Source organism: Xiphias gladius, chromosome 10, assembly GCF_016859285.1.
Source record: "Xiphias gladius isolate SHS-SW01 ecotype Sanya breed wild chromosome 10, ASM1685928v1, whole genome shotgun sequence".
NCBI lineage: Eukaryota > Metazoa > Chordata > Actinopteri > Istiophoriformes > Xiphiidae > Xiphias > Xiphias gladius.
In genome coordinates this window covers 22,469,246-22,486,057 of record NC_053409.1, presented here as the reverse complement: position 1 = coordinate 22,486,057, position 16,812 = coordinate 22,469,246, and the positions used below count along the sequence as shown (strand labels likewise).

The 16,812-nt window shown below is 43.3% G+C and overlaps 1 protein-coding gene across 1 annotated transcript; it reads left to right on the top strand.

The window, feature by feature from the left end:
• Nucleotides 1–563: 563 nt before the first annotated feature.
• znf106a (zinc finger protein 106a) lies at nt 564–16,002 on the top strand. Its single transcript, XM_040136585.1, has 19 exons — nt 564–1,240; nt 2,788–4,698; nt 4,790–5,255; nt 5,589–5,658; nt 6,016–6,170; nt 6,587–6,647; nt 6,970–7,290; nt 7,539–8,367; nt 9,542–9,591; nt 10,892–11,037; nt 11,175–11,309; nt 11,525–11,641; nt 12,163–12,354; nt 12,905–12,967; nt 13,150–13,269; nt 13,434–13,505; nt 13,814–13,885; nt 15,030–15,176; nt 15,732–16,002. Exons 1-19 carry the CDS (start codon nt 999–1,001, stop codon nt 15,786–15,788), a joined length of 5,226 nt encoding a protein of 1,741 aa, XP_039992519.1. The 5' UTR covers nt 564–998; the 3' UTR covers nt 15,789–16,002.
• Nucleotides 16,003–16,812: the final 810 nt, after the last annotated feature.

Genomic DNA, 16,812 nt, shown 5'->3' with positions numbered 1-16,812 from the left:
CAGTTTTTGGAATTATGAAAGATGAGTGGCAATTTACCCGAGTGCACGTTGATTTAGAAAACTGCCCTTCCAGGAACGGGATGGCTGAAGCTTACCTTTAGCCATAGCTTGATACAGATTTTTGGGAGGCTTTTGCTGACTTACAAATTGCAAGCCATCAAAAGAATTCTTCATTACTTATTCAGGTTTCAGGTCCCCCACCACTGCGGCTGAGAAGGAACGTGTCTAAAACAAAAAAAGTAACCCTGTCTTATTGATAAAGACTCTGCCAACTGCACACGAGGTCAGAAAATGGCAGCATGCAGTGACATAGATTTGAAAAAGAAATTGAGAAGGAGCCAGCAAAGTCACTGCCCCTATCAGAATCACAAGATGACATACTTGGGAGAGGTTTTGAAGTGGAGGCTGTGAGCAGCTGCACAAGGTTCCAGTTACATAGGCTTTGCTTGGGATTGGTCAGCAGGATGCTCAGGCCTGTTCTAATAACACATGCTGGCCCGGAGGGGGGCTGGGTCCTGGCTCTCAGGGAGGAGTGTGAGGTCAAATACAGCCATTGCCTTCTGTAGAGTCTCAGAGCGCAGCGGACACCATCATGAAAGCGCACTAGGCTGAGGGCGCCGTGCCTCTCCCCTCCTCCAAGCGTCCCAGTGCTGTGCTGCACGGCCGGTAGCAGTGGCTGGACATAAACAGCTAGATTAGCATGCTGCCTGGGTCCAGCCTGGCTGCTCCTGCCCTCACCCTGCCACCTATGTCCTGCTGAAGAAAGGAAAAACAAGATCAGGAAGATAAATATTTTAACTTTTTGACAAGAGAAAATTCTAAGTTAGCTACCTCCTGATCTGTGACTGATAGAGAATTCGGACAAGTTTTTTTTAAAGGATTGTTGAGTATTCTCCTCTCCTGATTTTATTTTGACTTTGAAGTAACAGAAAGCAGAGCCAGAGTACGTTGTTACAGGCTCTGCAGGCAGGAAAACCAAACCAGACTAGATCAGAACAATGCCTGAAGGAACGATTGAACGCCCGCTCTCGCCTTCCCTCCCCAGGGACTGCGGACATGAGTGCAGAGTGTGCAAGGTGATGGTGGTGAGCCTGACTGACTATGCCAGCCACATATCCAGTCCCTCGCACAAGCAGATTGTGGAGGCTGCAGAGCAAAAGCATGCTGGGAACGACCATGAGGAAGACTACTTCGACCAGGCACTGGTGGACCTGATTGAAAAGAGGAAAGAACAGATCAGGTAAGACAGTCTTGCTGTTGAACACATTTTTTTGATGTTATTGGCTTTTGAGCTGGAGGACAAATAGTCAGGACTGTTGCTTTAAAACAAAACAAAAAAAGTTGACTTGTACTTGTAAGTGTTGTGTAGTCTGCAGTATTTTACAACTGATATAATAAATATGTTGATATAAATTTACTATTACAAAGACCTTTTTATGGAAAAGTTTTTAGTTTTTAGTTTTTTGGACCAATAGCTTAATCCTAGTCTATATTTATGTTAATTTTATGATTAAACCATGGACATAAATATAGGTGACTGCTCACAAGCTTTCCTGGGTGTACATACTGTAAACCATGTATAGTCACATTCTGCTCAGTGTTGCTCACAAAACCCTTTTAGCTGTTCCTTCACACTGAGCAGTGTCTGGAGTCATGTGTCATGACTGCAGCCTAAAAAAAAAGCGGGACTGCACATAAAGTTCAGACGCAACATTTAAATTTTTCTGCCTTTTGGAAACAGGAAAACACTCTTTCACTCTAACCACGTCATGCTTTTCTTTGATAATATTTTTTCACATTTTTAGGACTGTAAAAAAAAAAAAAAACCTCAAATGAATTTGACGTGTAAGACTACCTTAACAGTGAAGGTATTTCTGAGAACTTAAGGGGTTGATCTCACTGTCTCACTGGAAACCTAGTCTGTCTAGAGCAGCTGTGAAAATGTGATATGTGTGGAGACTGTTGAAGGCAAAAGCTGGCATTCAGCTGTCGGCCTGTCACATGCCAAAGTGTTAACCATTAATTACCTCGACTGTGACGGCCTATTTGTCCCGGCACAGTTTAAAAATGAACCAAAAATATTTTTACTCTTCCCAGTGTTTCTCATACATTTATTTATTTGTAGCAGCCTGCCACAATATCAACGTTGTCTACCAAATATCGATTTTCTACTTTTTTCTACTATTATACTTACTTAATTGTAAAGCTATGCCCAGAGAACTGATTCACCCAGCCACTTGCCCCTCTCTCTCTCTCTCTCTCTCTCTCTCTCTCTCTCTCTCTCTCTCTCTCATATTTCATTTCGGGATGCGCATGAGAGCTGCTGCGTGCGTGTGCCGGGACTGTGCCACTTACAATATGCAATAGACCGTCACCAACCGCTCCCTAGTCATGAGGGTTGTTATTTGTATAACACAACGTGAAGCAAGGGAGCTGTATATAGTTGTTCAATTATTTATTTGTCACAAAGTACTTGGAAGTTAAAATATTTGCAGTGGAGTACCTTATATACATAGTAGTTGATAATTATTTTAAGAAATCTTTCACATACAAGAAGTCACCTCATTCATATGCAGTCTAGTATAACACCACCCCTAACTATGATCTCAGTACTAAAGCTTGTAATTGAATTAATATCTCTGTGACAGTGTCAAAAAACTGAACATTGCGAGCATCATAAAAGTAGACTGTATGGCAGAAGAGTTGTCATAGAATGCATGAAATTGCACAAGTTTAGCTAATAAATTGGCCACTGAGTGCACATCTGTATCTGTCGCTTGTTTGCAGAAAACAGAAGGAGGCTGCTGCTGCAAAGCTGGCAAAAGAAGAAGAGGATCGGAGGAGAAAGGAGGAGTTTCAGCAGCGGTTAAAGGAAGCTAAGGAGCGCTATCGGCTGGAGTGTGCCTGGCAGCAGCCATCACAGGGGTTTGGTGGATCCAGTCAGCACAGTTCTTGGTACAGGAGCAACCGATATAATGCCAGATCAGGGGAGCCACGACCATGGCACAATAATAAACAGGGAAAGAGCGCCACTTGGCATGCTCAGGAGCCTCCCAACTTTCAGAAATGGGCATCTGAAGAGTTTGCTGGTGGAAGCCTGCATAGCCAAGAAGGGTGGAACAAGAGGCAGTGGGATCAGGGTGGATTATCTGGCAATCAACAAAGTCGACTGCCTTGGGTCAGCAATGGAGGCAGTATTAACGGGGTCTATGGCCAAAACAACATTTCTCAGTACCCACAAAGGGGCAGGCCCTCAAGCCTCTTTGGACCTCCTCGTATGTATCCACCTCCCCCCTGTTTTTTTGCCCGGGCTTTTAACCAGTTTCAAAATACAGCCAATGACCAGGGAGGTCAGCAGGGTGATGGGCTTCAGAATGGGGAGGGACAAACATCAGAATCTGACCAAAACAATAGTAAAGGCTCCAAGACCTTTGGTAGCAATTCAAAGCTGGACAAAGCCTGTCGGTGGTCACCCTATCCAGTCACAAAGGGCTTTGAATCTGTGCCCCATAAGGACACCAATCCAAACTCGTCAGAAAAGTACCCCAAAGGCCCAAAACCCCAGAAGCTAGACAAAGCACCGGAAACCAGTGCCTTTAACAGGCTTTCCCGACCTGAACAGAAACAAGTGCAGTTGACCTCTAGTGGACAAAGTCTGGAAGAGAAAGGGAGGCATAAAACAAATCCCAAAACCAAACCCAGAGATAGGAGTAGCAGTGGCAGTAGAAGCAGCAGTGCTCAGAGAGAAGGACAACAGAACTCTGCATCTGGTCCTTCCAGTCAGAAGGCAAATAAGCCATTGCTACATAAAGATAGAAAGATGTCCTCAGTTCCTAGTCTCAACAGTGGAACTCAACTCAGTAACGCCTCCACTCAAGCGCATGCACAATCAAAGCCAACTGCAAAGCAAAGTGGGCTCAGCTCTAAAGCTTTACCTATTGGGCCCCTGAAATCTAGACAAGAACGGCAGCTCCCAGAAACCCTCTGGAAAGTAAGACAGATTGTGTTAGAAAAGAGAGGTTCTTTAGATAGCTCTAGTAACAACAGGATGGAAATGGCACTGCACATTGTGGAGGAGCAGCAGAGGGATCATGCTCAGAGTCAAATAGGAGTAAACAAAGAAAACAGCTGCAGGCAGAATACAACTAAACCAAATTCACATGACTCAGTCAGACCAGAAAAGCCTGCATTGCAATCTTCAGATAGCAGCCAGTTTCTCCAGTCATTACAAATTAGCACCTCTACCATGGAGAGCTCAGAGATTCCAGCCCCAAGCAGGGAAGATGAGGAGAACAGGAAGAAGGTGGAGAAGCAAACCTGCTCACTGGCTCCAAATGAAGCCATGCAGGCTGTCGAGGCAGGGCAGAGCTCAGAGAGTGACACCTCCAGAAGTGGTGAAGCAACTGGGTCAAATGCGACAAGTCTGTCCAAACTCGACCTGCCTCCTGCCTTTAAACGTGACCTCACCAAACACATCAGCTCCAAGAGCAAAACAGGAAGCCACGAGCCCAACCTGAACATTGCCAGACGGGTGCGAAACCTGAGTGAGTCACGGAGAAGTGACACAGAAAAGGATTCAGGGCTCAAACCGACTGTACGGCAGCTCATCAGCTCCTCCGGGTCTCGACGCAATGTGAACTGGGAACAGGTGTATCAGGAGGTCAGGAAGAAACAAGACAAAGGGAAAGGCATGCCAAGGTGAAATTTTGATCTTAAATTTAGATTTTGCAGTGATAACTTGTTTTTGCTATCAGCTGCTTCAAGCTCATATTTATTCTGTTTTCTCCAGGTTTGGGATAGAGATGGTGCCAAACGAGCAGGAGGACCAGAGCCAGGAGGAAGATGACATTCCCCTGCTAGAGAGTTTGCATTGGGAGTCGTTGATGGACATCTCCGCTCCAGGTTCCTCCCGAAAACGCTCCTTATCAGAGAGCAGCCTCGCCCCTGCATCCACTCCCTCCCTGTTTACATCCCTCATGTCAAAGGAGATGGCGCAAAGAGAAGGCCTCAGCTCAGAACAGCAGGGATCTTCTGTTTCTCCCACATTTGTTCAAGGGAAAAAAGACGATCACTGTCAACAAGAGGTGGAGCAGATGCTATCACAGTTTGAGGCTAAAGCACAGAAGCAGCCTGACAAACTAACATCAGCGACAGTGAAGGCCCTCCAGCGATCTGACTCAGTGCTCGGGGACAGCAGTTCAGGAACGGAGCAGTTTGACGGTCAGGGAACAGGGAAGAGGCGAAGAGCAGCTGGGGTGAGTAAACGGAAGAGTTTAAGGGGAACTCTGCTGATTTTACATATCCAAGTCTATTTACAGATCTGCTTCTTTCACATGTCTTATGTGAAAGAAGCAGAACCACACATCCATGAACATAACACACCCAAATGTCCGACTGTACTGTTAGCAGTTGAATTGCATTGTTGATAATGTAGGCGCTAGGTTTTGACAAGGAAGAAGACTACAGGGATGGCAATGTTTATTTGGTGGAGTACTTTTTTTAAAAGAGGTCTGTGTGACCAGTCACTTTTATTTGTGTCTACTTGAATACAACGAAGAATAATGGGACCCTTTCTTTCTGTCTTGTAGGATGTTCCAAGTGCAGAGACTACTTGCGTGGAACACAATAGCAAAAGGCGGAAGGTCAAATCCAAAAAAGGTTATTATCCTTGATTAATAAACACTATAACTATTATTTTTAGTAATATACATTTACTAAAAATAATAATATCAGTAATGAATTCATGTATACAGTAAATTCTAAATGGTATTTACTGTGCTGACACAGTTTGAGAGTACAATGTATATGCTTTTGACTGTCATATATTGTCTCAGCTAACATAATCTGATGATTTTGGTGGAATGGTTTTGAGATTCAAAGCTTCAGTCATCCTTTAGGCCTGGTACTTTGGCATTGCAGCGAAATTCATTTTAAGATTACAAAGACTGAATGGAATGCAGAGTTGTGTTTCTGTCGAGCTGGATGGTTCTTAAGTATCCTATTTGCTCTGTGCAGAACGTTTACAGATTGACCAGCTGCTGGCTGTGTCTCTGCGGGAGGAAGAGCTGAGTCGCTCCCTGCAGACTGCGGACACCAGCCTGATCCAGGCCCGGGCTGCACTGGAGGCTGCCTATATGGAGGTGCAGCGTCTCATGGTGGTTAAACAGCAGGTAAACCAAAAAAAACTTAACTTAATTATTTCCATTGCTGTGGTAGTGGAGATGTAGCTGGGGTACTGCTTAAAAATGACTCTTCTGTTCTTTAATCTTTCACTGTTGGAAAGCTGTCTTAAATAGTGATTGTTCATACTGTAAGGACGTTGTAACTGGATGGAGAGAGTCCCTTCACTCAGAGAACCACATTTACATATTTAACTTTCTGTAAGCTTTACTAGTGTGTGGATGAGACTGTATGAAAGTATGCCAGTGATAGTGTTTTTGCATGGTGAAGTCTAAGTCTATTCATATTTAGGTACTATTTTCCGTGCTTAAATTGAAAAGTTTTTAGATTCTAAGGTTCTAAGGTCACTTACAAGCAACAATATATTCACTTTCTGATGGTTCTTGTATGGCTTTGTCTTTGTCAGATGACTGTGGAGATGAGCACACTGAGAAACAAGCGCATTGAGTTACTAAAAGGGATGCAAGGTAAGAACATATGTTTGTGTAAGATACATGAAATTATTTTGTAATGAATGCATTACATTGCATCTATTTTCACTGCTATTAACTGCATGTTTAATTAGGAAGTTACAGGATTTGCATGCTCCTACAACTATAACTAACTGTAGAAACTAATTCTTATTATTTAACCGTAAGACTAGTTGTAATCATTGTAGCAGTCGTTGAATACATACAGTACATTACATCTAGGCTCTTTTTCAGAGTGAGAGTGTAAGATAAGTGCAGAAAATGCAAATGAAATAAACAGTGGAATTAAGTTTTTGTTATGTTTTTTGTTTTTAAACAGGTAATATGGAGGAAGCACCTCGGGTCAAACTGAAAGAAGAAAAGATGGATTCCCTAGATAAAGACCCCCACATGCCCTCCGCGGTTTTGCTTTCCTCTGTTACAGACATTACTGTTGCTACTGCCTCCAGTCCTAGTCCCCCTGCTCAGCGTGCCTCCCCTCCGTCCTCCAGCCTTCCCCTCATGTCTGTAGTTATAAAGCAGGAGCCCCAGTCTCCAGTCCACGTCAGCTCGGAACTGGACCCTTTGGACAATATAACCCCCTGTGCTCACAGCACCACACCGGAGCTGCCTGTCGCTCCTGCTGCAGCCTCTCCAGCAGGTAATGTCATTTAATGCACAATTTGAGTATATGAGTGTTCACAGTGCCAGACAAGCACAGTGATTTGATAGCAGTGCCACTAATGTCTTCTTTCTTGTTTTATTTAGTTTATCACTCATTGATAAGCGCAGTCATTCAAGGTTAAATAGAGAAATTGCTCCAAAAAAGTCCTCTCAATTTCTGTTTTGTGTTCATGTTCATATAAGTCTGCAGTATGCTGATCCACGTGCCTCTGAAACTCTTTGCAGATCCTGCCCTTAACTTCCAGCCATCTCCTGAAAGAAAGCCTGAGCTGTACCAAACTAATACAGAACATATTTGGGAGAACTTTGGGGAGCCTGCGGACTGCAAAGAGAGTTTGTCAGGACTGGTTGCGACAACGGAAAAGGCCATGCAGACGACAAGGAACTGTCTCACCCCTTTGCCTGACTCCAAAGCCTCCATAAAGCTTCTCTCACCTAGCAGGAGGGGCTCTGAGGTGGGGAGCGTTGTTGTCTGTGAAGCCACAAAGTCCTTTCAGCCCCCTTCTGTGCCTTCAGTGCTTAATCTGCCCTCCTCTCCGTCTGAGCTGAGCGGAAAGCGTGTGAGAAAGCTCAAGAAGAGGAAGGTGTTGAAGAAGGCTCAAGGGACGGAGCAGCCTGAGAGCAGTGACACTGAGTTAGATGGAGAGCCCTTGAGGCCAAGGTGGCTCCGACCGCGCAGGAGACCCAGTGGAGGCTCTCAGGTCAGCACCTCCAGTCTGCCTACAGAAGATAGAGAGGGGGACATGAACATGGATTGCAGCGAGGAGGCACGTAGGCTGCTGTTTCCGGCCGTCAAACTCGAGAAAGCAGACCGCAACTCCTCAAAACGCATGGTAGAGCTTCCCCAAGTGGCCTCTGCTGAGCTGACAGTGAATGTAGATTCAGAGGAACACATGGAGGTCACCGCAGCCAGTCAGCGGCCTCACAGGGATGCCCTGCTTCCAGCTCCCAATCCGGTCCAGGACCCAGACTCCTCCCAACCTGAGCCACAGAGCCTGGCCTGCAACGAGGTCACATCCACAAGTGACATGGATATATGTAAATCCTCTGAGAGGTGAGACTTTTATCCGTTCCATCAAATTTTTCTTACATTTTTTTCCAAGGACGTGACCCACACATTCATTATTTGTTGACCCTGACAGTTCATTTTGACCTTTGGAAACAGCCCTAGAAAAAAACAATCTCAACTCAGGGTCCATTTATTCGCTTGTTCTGGAGCTTTCAACCGCTTTCACATAAGATCTGGTCAGAATCATGGAAAGTCTGAACATCTATAGTTCATGGCATCTGAGCAAACTGAATCTGCTGATGAGGACTAAAAGCTTAAGTAAATATGTGTAGGGCTGCAAGTAAAGATTATGTTCTTTATCAGTAGAGCTATTGATTATTTTTTCAATTAATCAATAGTTTACTCTGTAAAACTCCAGAAAATAGTAAAAAGGGCCCACGACAATTTCACAAAAACGAACTTGATTTCTTCAGATGTCTTGTTTTGTCTGACCAACAGTCCAAACCCCAAAGACATTCAGATTAAATTTAGTTGACAGAAAACTGAAAAAAAAAGCAGAAAGTCCTCATGTTGACGAAGCTTAAACCTTAAAATGTTCGTTTAATAAATGCTTTAAAAGATAGATCAGGTATCTGAAATCTTTGTTGATTAATTTTCTGTTGATCGAAAGTTGGCCTCATCAGATAATTGTTACAGCTCTAAGTAAGTGGACCATGAGTTAAGCTTGTTTTGTCAATTTAGGATTTGCATTCAAGTCCATCGGCAACCTAATTGCATTAGTTTTCATTTAAAATAATAAGTTGGTATTGTATTAACAGTAAATATTCTATATAGAGAAAACAATAAATGTAATGTAAAAACTAACTTTATGATGCAATAAGCAATGTAGAGATTGGACTCTACAACTACTTAAGTTACTGATTTGCTCATAGAACTGTATTTCAACAACCACCAACACTGAAGAAACACAAAAAATGTATACAACATTTTTTTGTTGTGCACTTTTCCAAAATCATAAAATGCAAGAGCTGGATTTTAGAGGGGTCAGAATTCATGATAGCTGACTTTCTGCCAGAACCTTAAACTGCTTTTATTTGTCTTTTGGTAGTGTTACAGACTGGTCGTGATCTTTGTACAGAGTCTAATCACAGATCATTTAGATCAAACTTTTGCAGTCAAAAAGCAAATCATTCATCATTTCCACCTTTTCTCGCCACAGTGACATGCCGTTTCCCATCATATTGCCCAAGAAAACGAAGACCTCATCAGGTACGTTAATCTCCGGAGAGCTTTTCATGTTACAAGGGTCGGCATTTGCTTGAGCAGAACCAGTTTGTACGGACTGTTGTCAGACCATGTGGGAAGTCATGGAGGGAAAAGCTGACCGTCATAGAGAGAGGGGAGGGGTGATATTCTTCAAATACGAGGATAACGGCACACAATTTTCATACAGTCTCTTCTGGGGGGGACATTCGTAGCACTCGGTTGTTCACGTGAATAGTGACAGAAATAGTTGTGTCAAGAATGAAAAATGAGAGCTGGAGAGGGAAGTGCAAACCCAGCTTTGTCCGACCCACAACGCTGGCCAGCCATGATGTGAAATGTCGGATTTTCAGTTTCATAAAGTTACAGAAATGGTTGGACATAGACCTCCTTCCTAATCTGATGTTGGAAAGATGTGGGGAGAGTTTGTTTCAGAAGCAATCCCACCATCCGAAGTAATGGCATTTTGAAATGAATTAGTAAATAAGTTGGTTTTCATCTTCCCATCGTTTTTTATTCAGCATTTAGCAGTAACGGTAGCTCACCGTCACTAAATCAACAGAGAGAAATTGGACCCCACCGGTATTTTTGAAGTTTGACCACATAACCAAACATAAAATCCTATCATGTTCTGAGCAGCCAGAATTAGAAATGTCACACTCCCTGACCAAATTAAAATAGACTCTTGAGTGCCCAAACTTCTTTTTATGGGCATGATATTCATAGAGCCGGTAGCTGAGTTACAGTCAGGCTGCACAGCATCATGAGCGCAGTGATGAATGGACACGACTTTCTAAGAATGTGTATATTTAACCTGATGAATAGTGATCGCTGGTCCACCCCTTCTTTAGATATGCATGCTCAATCCACCATTTAGAAAAACAAAAGATATGATGATATTTTTTTTAGAGGATAGATGTTAAAGTAGGTAACTTGACGACAAAAGACAAAACTTACTTGAAGTTTCTACCGTGGAAGTTGAAGAGAAATTAATTTCTTTATACGTTTAAAACAAATTACAACCTGCAGGCAGTTTAGAGAACAAGAAGCCTGCACCGGATTATGGTGGTGACCAACAACTATGGATATTTTGTCGTCCTTTAGGCTATGAAGACAATAATTGTTCTTTTTAAACTGAAATTATGGCATTTTAAGTAAACTGCCCTTATTCAGAAGCAAATGCACAATTCGATTCAGTCTTTATGTCAAAGTGTAGCACCGTGCCTACATTCGACCGACATTTTTTCTGCTTTGTTGTTCACCCTTGCTCATGTATGCGTTTTTCGCGTGCATTCGTGTTTCCCAGATGTGTCCTCTGACCACGGTGAGGATGATGTGCCCACTGAGGGGGTGTTCGAGGGCCACCAGGAGGCAGTGAATGCCATGCAGATCCACAATGGGCTGCTGTACACATGCTCAGGAGACCGGACTGTCAAAGCCTTTGACCTGGTGGTGGGTGCTGATGAAGTTTTGCTGCTGTTTGTCAGCATGTCAGGGGTTTTCTTAGTAGGGCCCACAACTGCATAGACATCTATTATAAATATTTCGGTGAGCACCACAAAGGAACGGTCTTACACTTTTTGTTGCAGAGTCATAAATGTGTGGCCGTGTTTGAGGGTCACAGCTCCAAAGTGAGCTGCCTGTTGGTGTCCGCAGCTCCCTGCCTGCATCATCGCCTTTATTCCGGTTCCAGTGATCAGACCATCCGCTGCTACAGCCTCAAGGTAAAAATACACATGCTTTTTCTTCTACTAAGTAACTGCCATGTGTGTGAACCACACTGAGTGACATGGTGGTGGATAATGTGCTACAGCATGTAAATAAAATTACACGTGATTGAGGTTGCCCTCCCGGCTTAAAATTTCTCACTCTCAACATGAAGTCTCAGCATTGTATTATGGTTCCCGGCCACTCTGTGATGTTTCCTGCGTGTCCACAGACACAGGAGTTCGAGCAGCAGTTTTCTCTGCCAGACCGGGTCCTCTGCCTTCACAGCCGCTGGAGGACTTTGTACGCAGGCCTGGCAAACGGCACAGTGGTGACCTTTAACCTCAAGGTGAGAAATGCAGTACACATGAAGCCGTGAAAAGTCACATACTGTGAATTTTATGTTGTACCACTTCCCACAACAGTGCCTCTATAAAACACATGTGACAGAAACAAAAAATGTAGCATATAATCCTGCACGAAAAAAACAAACAAAATGTGTGTAGAAAAAGTGTCACATTTTCCACTGAGGATGTAGATATCTTTCTGCTTGCTGGGATGAGTTTCTGTGGTGTTTGTGGAGACTTCTTCTTCTACAAGAAATAAAAATCAAACTTAAGATTGTAATAGAAACTGAATGCTCAATGTTTAAAAGGACAGAAAAACTAGGACTCACTATTGTTAGATGTTCTACCTCTTTCTCTTTCATATCCCTCAATATGAACCAGACCAGCAGTATACTCTCAAGTCGAAAGTTGCCCCAAAGTACAAGGTTTTACACTCTTACGGATATTTGGAGGGCAGGAACGGTCTTTATCTTCTCCATTCTGCGTCTTTCATCTTTATTTTTTCAATTATTTTATCGTTCAGACAAACAAGCAGATGGACGTGTTCGAGTGTCACGGGCCGCGGGCCGTGAGCTGTCTGGCCTCATCGCAGGAGGGAGCCCGGAGGATCCTGCTGGTCGGCTCCTACGACAGCACCATCAGCGTGAGGGACGCCAAGAACGGACTCCTGCTGCGCACGCTGGAGGGACACACCAAAACTGTCCTCTGCATGAGGGTAGGTCTCGCCTGAAACCCGAGCTCCAGCAGTGAGACTTCATCACTGCAGGAGTAAATTTCATTTAGGACATTCCAGCGAGAAAACAACCAGTGAGTAAGAAATGAGAAGGAATAAGCACAGGAATTAACACATGAATGTACATTTTGCCTGAAAGAATTTTATGTTTTGATGCTTTGTATGGACCTAAAAACAAATAGTTTGACCCGTCACAGTAGGAAAAGCACAGGTGTTACTAATAACAATAACAAGGGCTCTGTTCTGTTGAAGTGTCACAGTCAACCATGACAGTGTGACAGGGAGCCAGCCTGAACGACATCAGGACCCTGAAACTGAAGCAGCTAAATGGAATCCGCCGTCATTCATTTTAGACATTTCAATAAAGGCCTATTTACAGTGTGTTTTTTCCAGAGAACTATGCTGAGAAATAATTGAATGTCTAGTCCTAATTCAGGTTTTGATTCACGTTTTACATTTTTATGAGCGCCGAGGATTCATTTCTGAGAGAGAGCTTATGTCCTTATTGTGTGTCTCTTCTCCGCTCTCTCAGGTGGTCAATGATCTGGTATTCAGTGGCTCCAGTGACCAGTGTGTCTACGCACACAACATCCACGTGAGTCATGCTGTTTATCTCTTTATACACGATACAATGTTTATGTTTAGAATTCTACTTCTTTTGTTGAAAATAAAAAGATGGAAGGGAAGGGAAGCAATATTCACCGTGTAAATGAATCACAAATTTTATTAATAAATGTACATCAGGCTGTGTTTTCTCAACACTGTGTCGTTGTACAGACAGGAGAGCTGGTGCGGGTCTATAAAGGCCACAGTCATGCTGTTACTGTGGTGTCCATCCTGGGGAAGGTGATGGTGACCGCCTGCCTGGACAAGCTGGTCCGTGTCTACGATCTGCAGGTCTGCACCCTTAAGCCATCTGTCCTTGCAGATTTAGCCAGTCTCTGCTGTTTCTGGTCTCCCAAGTAAACATCAGCTCAAGCCTCTGTATTAATTTGACAATAATTCCGTGACTTTTTTTTCACAAAATCTGAATGGCTCTTTTTCCGTTTTTGCCTCCACAGTCTCATGAACAGCTGCAGGTCTATGGTGGACACAAAGACATGGTGATGTGTATGGCTATCCACAAGAACATGGTGAGAGACTGGCTTATTCCAGAGCCACACACAGAAAGAAAACTGATCTTACTTTTCTCAAATTAAACAAGGACATAGTAGAGACTATTTGTTGCAGCTGCAGAGATCCTCACTTTTGTAGCAGCATTTCAACTGTAACCTGCTGAAGAGTAAACTTTGAGGATTTCATGTTTTCAGTGCTGATTGGTGTCTCCAAAACGTACCAAGAAGTAGACAGGTTCTCTGTTGGCTTTTGTTGCAGTTTTGGAAAAACACGAGCTTAGAAAACTAGATATCAACCCATCATTTGTGTATATACTGTGTTTCAGATCTACACGGGCTGTTACGATGGCAGCGTGCTGGCCGTCAAACTGAACCTGATGCAGAACAACCGCTGCTGGGTAAGATAACGGGTTAGGGATTAGAACTGAAAGGAGACTGAGCAAGCTGTAGATGAAGAGAGTTTATTCGAATGATTCAGAAGAGTCACTTGCACACTGTGTCGTGGCCGAATTTCATTTTGGTGTATTTAGGCTTTGATAGAAAGAATCAAGACAATTGAGGAGAAATCTTAACTCAAACAAAACCTATCTTCACATGCACGTTTTCATCCACCCAAGAGGGAGAGAGATGCAACAAAGGTCCCTGGCTGCACTCAAACCGGTGATCTTGTGCTTCATGGTCACCATCTTAACCCTTAAACCACTGTGGCATTCCAGTCCTAGGAAAGTTTAACTGACTGTGTAGGCAGCTTATGGCGCCTCAGAACAAAGCAATGTCTACTTGGGACCCATTGTGACCTCTTGTACATGTCCTACAGCTTGTGACCAGTTGAACTTAGAGTGATTTTTTTTTCCCCCCTCCCTTTTATCTAATTTGAATCATTTTTAGAGGCTTGAATAGGTAATATTATGTAGTAATTGATGAGAAAAAAGCAAAGAACATATCGGTATACAAGCAAAAACAATCTTGTATAGGAAAAATAAGATTTTTCCTGTTTTCCTATCCTGTTAATCATCTTCCGACCCCTCAGATTGGCCATAGCTCCGGCTCACAGATTGCAATTTACAGTCTACCTTAACAACCTCATCGGTGATTGCTGCACTTTTTCCTTCTGAAGGTGCAGGCAGACTTGATCTTGCCTCCCATTGATTAGCATTTGCCCCCGGCTGCAAACTGACCCAGCCGCTTTCACTTCTTACGGAGTTCACAGTGATTTTACTTCCGAACGCTAAATCGCGAGACTCTCCGACGTCCAGCCAGTCTGAGAGACGCGGGGGGGACTGACTTCTCATTCAGGAAATATTGTGTGTTTATATCCGTGTTTTACAACTGAAATAAATGCTTAAACAAAACAAGCAGCCGAGAAAGAGGGATGCCCTTTGTTAGCCCAGTCATTTTTTGTCCCCCTGGCTGTCTCCAACGCCTCACGAGTAAATTTCACCAGGCGAAATCCGTTCTGTCTGCACCTTGAGCATCTTAGATCTGCAGACTTCCTGAGCGCGTCCCTGGTTATGAGCGGTTAACGGTGTCTTGTGTTGACAGTGGCACGGTTGTTCGCTGGTCTTCGGGGTGACGGAGCATCTGCAGCAGCACCTAATCAAAGACCACGGCAGTGCCAACTTCCAGATGCTCAAGTGCCGCTGGAAAAACTGCGAGGAGTTTTTCTGTGCGCGCAACAGCTCCAAGCAGGTAAAAAAAAAAAAAAAAGAATAAATGAAAGTGCTTACCCCTCAAATTTCCACACTGTTGTCCTTTTTTTTGTCTCCTGGAGCCTTTTACACACAGGGTCACTTTCACACCGGACCCATGTGTGTAAATCAGCTTCCAGGGACTTGATTAGATGATTGACTGAAAATGTACCTGGCAGCTATTTATTTTATTCAATCATTTGTAATTTAAAAAAAAAAAAAAAAATCTTTCTCATAAGCTTCTCAAATGTAAATATGTGTTGCTCTTCCTCGTCTTATGTTAAAGTAAATTGAATATTTTGTGGTTTTGGACTGTTGGTCAGTCAACACAAGAAGTTTAATGACATTACCCGGGGCTCTGGGAAATTGTGATGGGCATCGTTTTCTGACGCTACTCAGACGCAATGAGAAAATAACGGGCAAGTGAATTGATCATGAAAATAGTCGCTAGCTGCAGCCCTTAATTGGCAGCCTTCACACCGGCACTACGATTTAACTTAACGACGCAGCTTAGGTAAGCGCTCTAAGTTTTGGATCTGCCTTGTTTCTTTTGCAGGGGATGCTGGTGCACATGCAGAAACATGCCGAGGAGCAGACTGACCTAGAGCCTTAAGGGCCGGTGGTGGGAACTCTGTTTCCTCCTGAGCCCTCTTCCCTTTCCCCCTATATTTACCCCCCCTGCCCCGTTTACCTCCCATATTGGGGGGGATGTTCTTGGGACCCACTTAACTTAACAGCGCTCCTGTCGAGCCTGGTGAGTGGCGTCCGACGACTCCATCCTTTATGTTCGCTGTTGGAATCCAACCATAAATCAATCATGAAAGGAGGGTTGGTTGTGCTGTTGTCCTTTTTTTTAATGTTCTACAAAACACGCCTTCCTCTCTTTCTGTCTGACCACTGCAGTTCCTCTTTTCACTGACCAAATTAAGACAAAGAAAAACGTGACTATTGTTTATTGAAGAAACTTCAGTGTTGCCAGCATCAGAGGGGTTTGTTACGCTTTTCATCTGAAACTGCAACAAAAACCAATAATCATCTTCCAGATTGGTTGGCTACAATATGGCATGGGCTAAGAGATGTTTTTATTGTTGTTGTGCAGTTGTGATGTGTCATGTTGAGCAACCTGTAGTTCATTTTCAGTTTTTGTTTTTTGTTTTTTTTTTTGTCTTCTTTTATTAAGTTACCATTATTCACTCAAAGTAACCTTACGTTTATGGCAATAATGATTTAAAAGTTTTTGGAAATTCATGGTGTAGTCTCGCAGGTTAGTAGTTCAACGTGGGGAATGATTGTTTTGAAGGAGTTTCATTGAAGTGACAGAATTTATTTATTTTTGGTTTGATTTTTATTCTATTTCCAGAAAAACCCAATTTCTACCAGTCTTTTTGTTTTGTTAGCAGTTTAGGATTACGTTTATTAATGTATTGTTGCTCATTCAGATGATTTAAAGGTGTTGAGGGACTTTGGTGCAGTGTTGTGTGACTTGGCCTGAGGTTGCCATTTGAGAATTTACATTTGCAGTGATAACAGAACCAAGACATTGACATGGTGGTGCGTGTGTGTGTGTGTGTGTGTGTGTGTGTTCCTACATGTGTTTATCTGTGTGGGTTTATTCCTCATAATTGTCGACAGAGTAG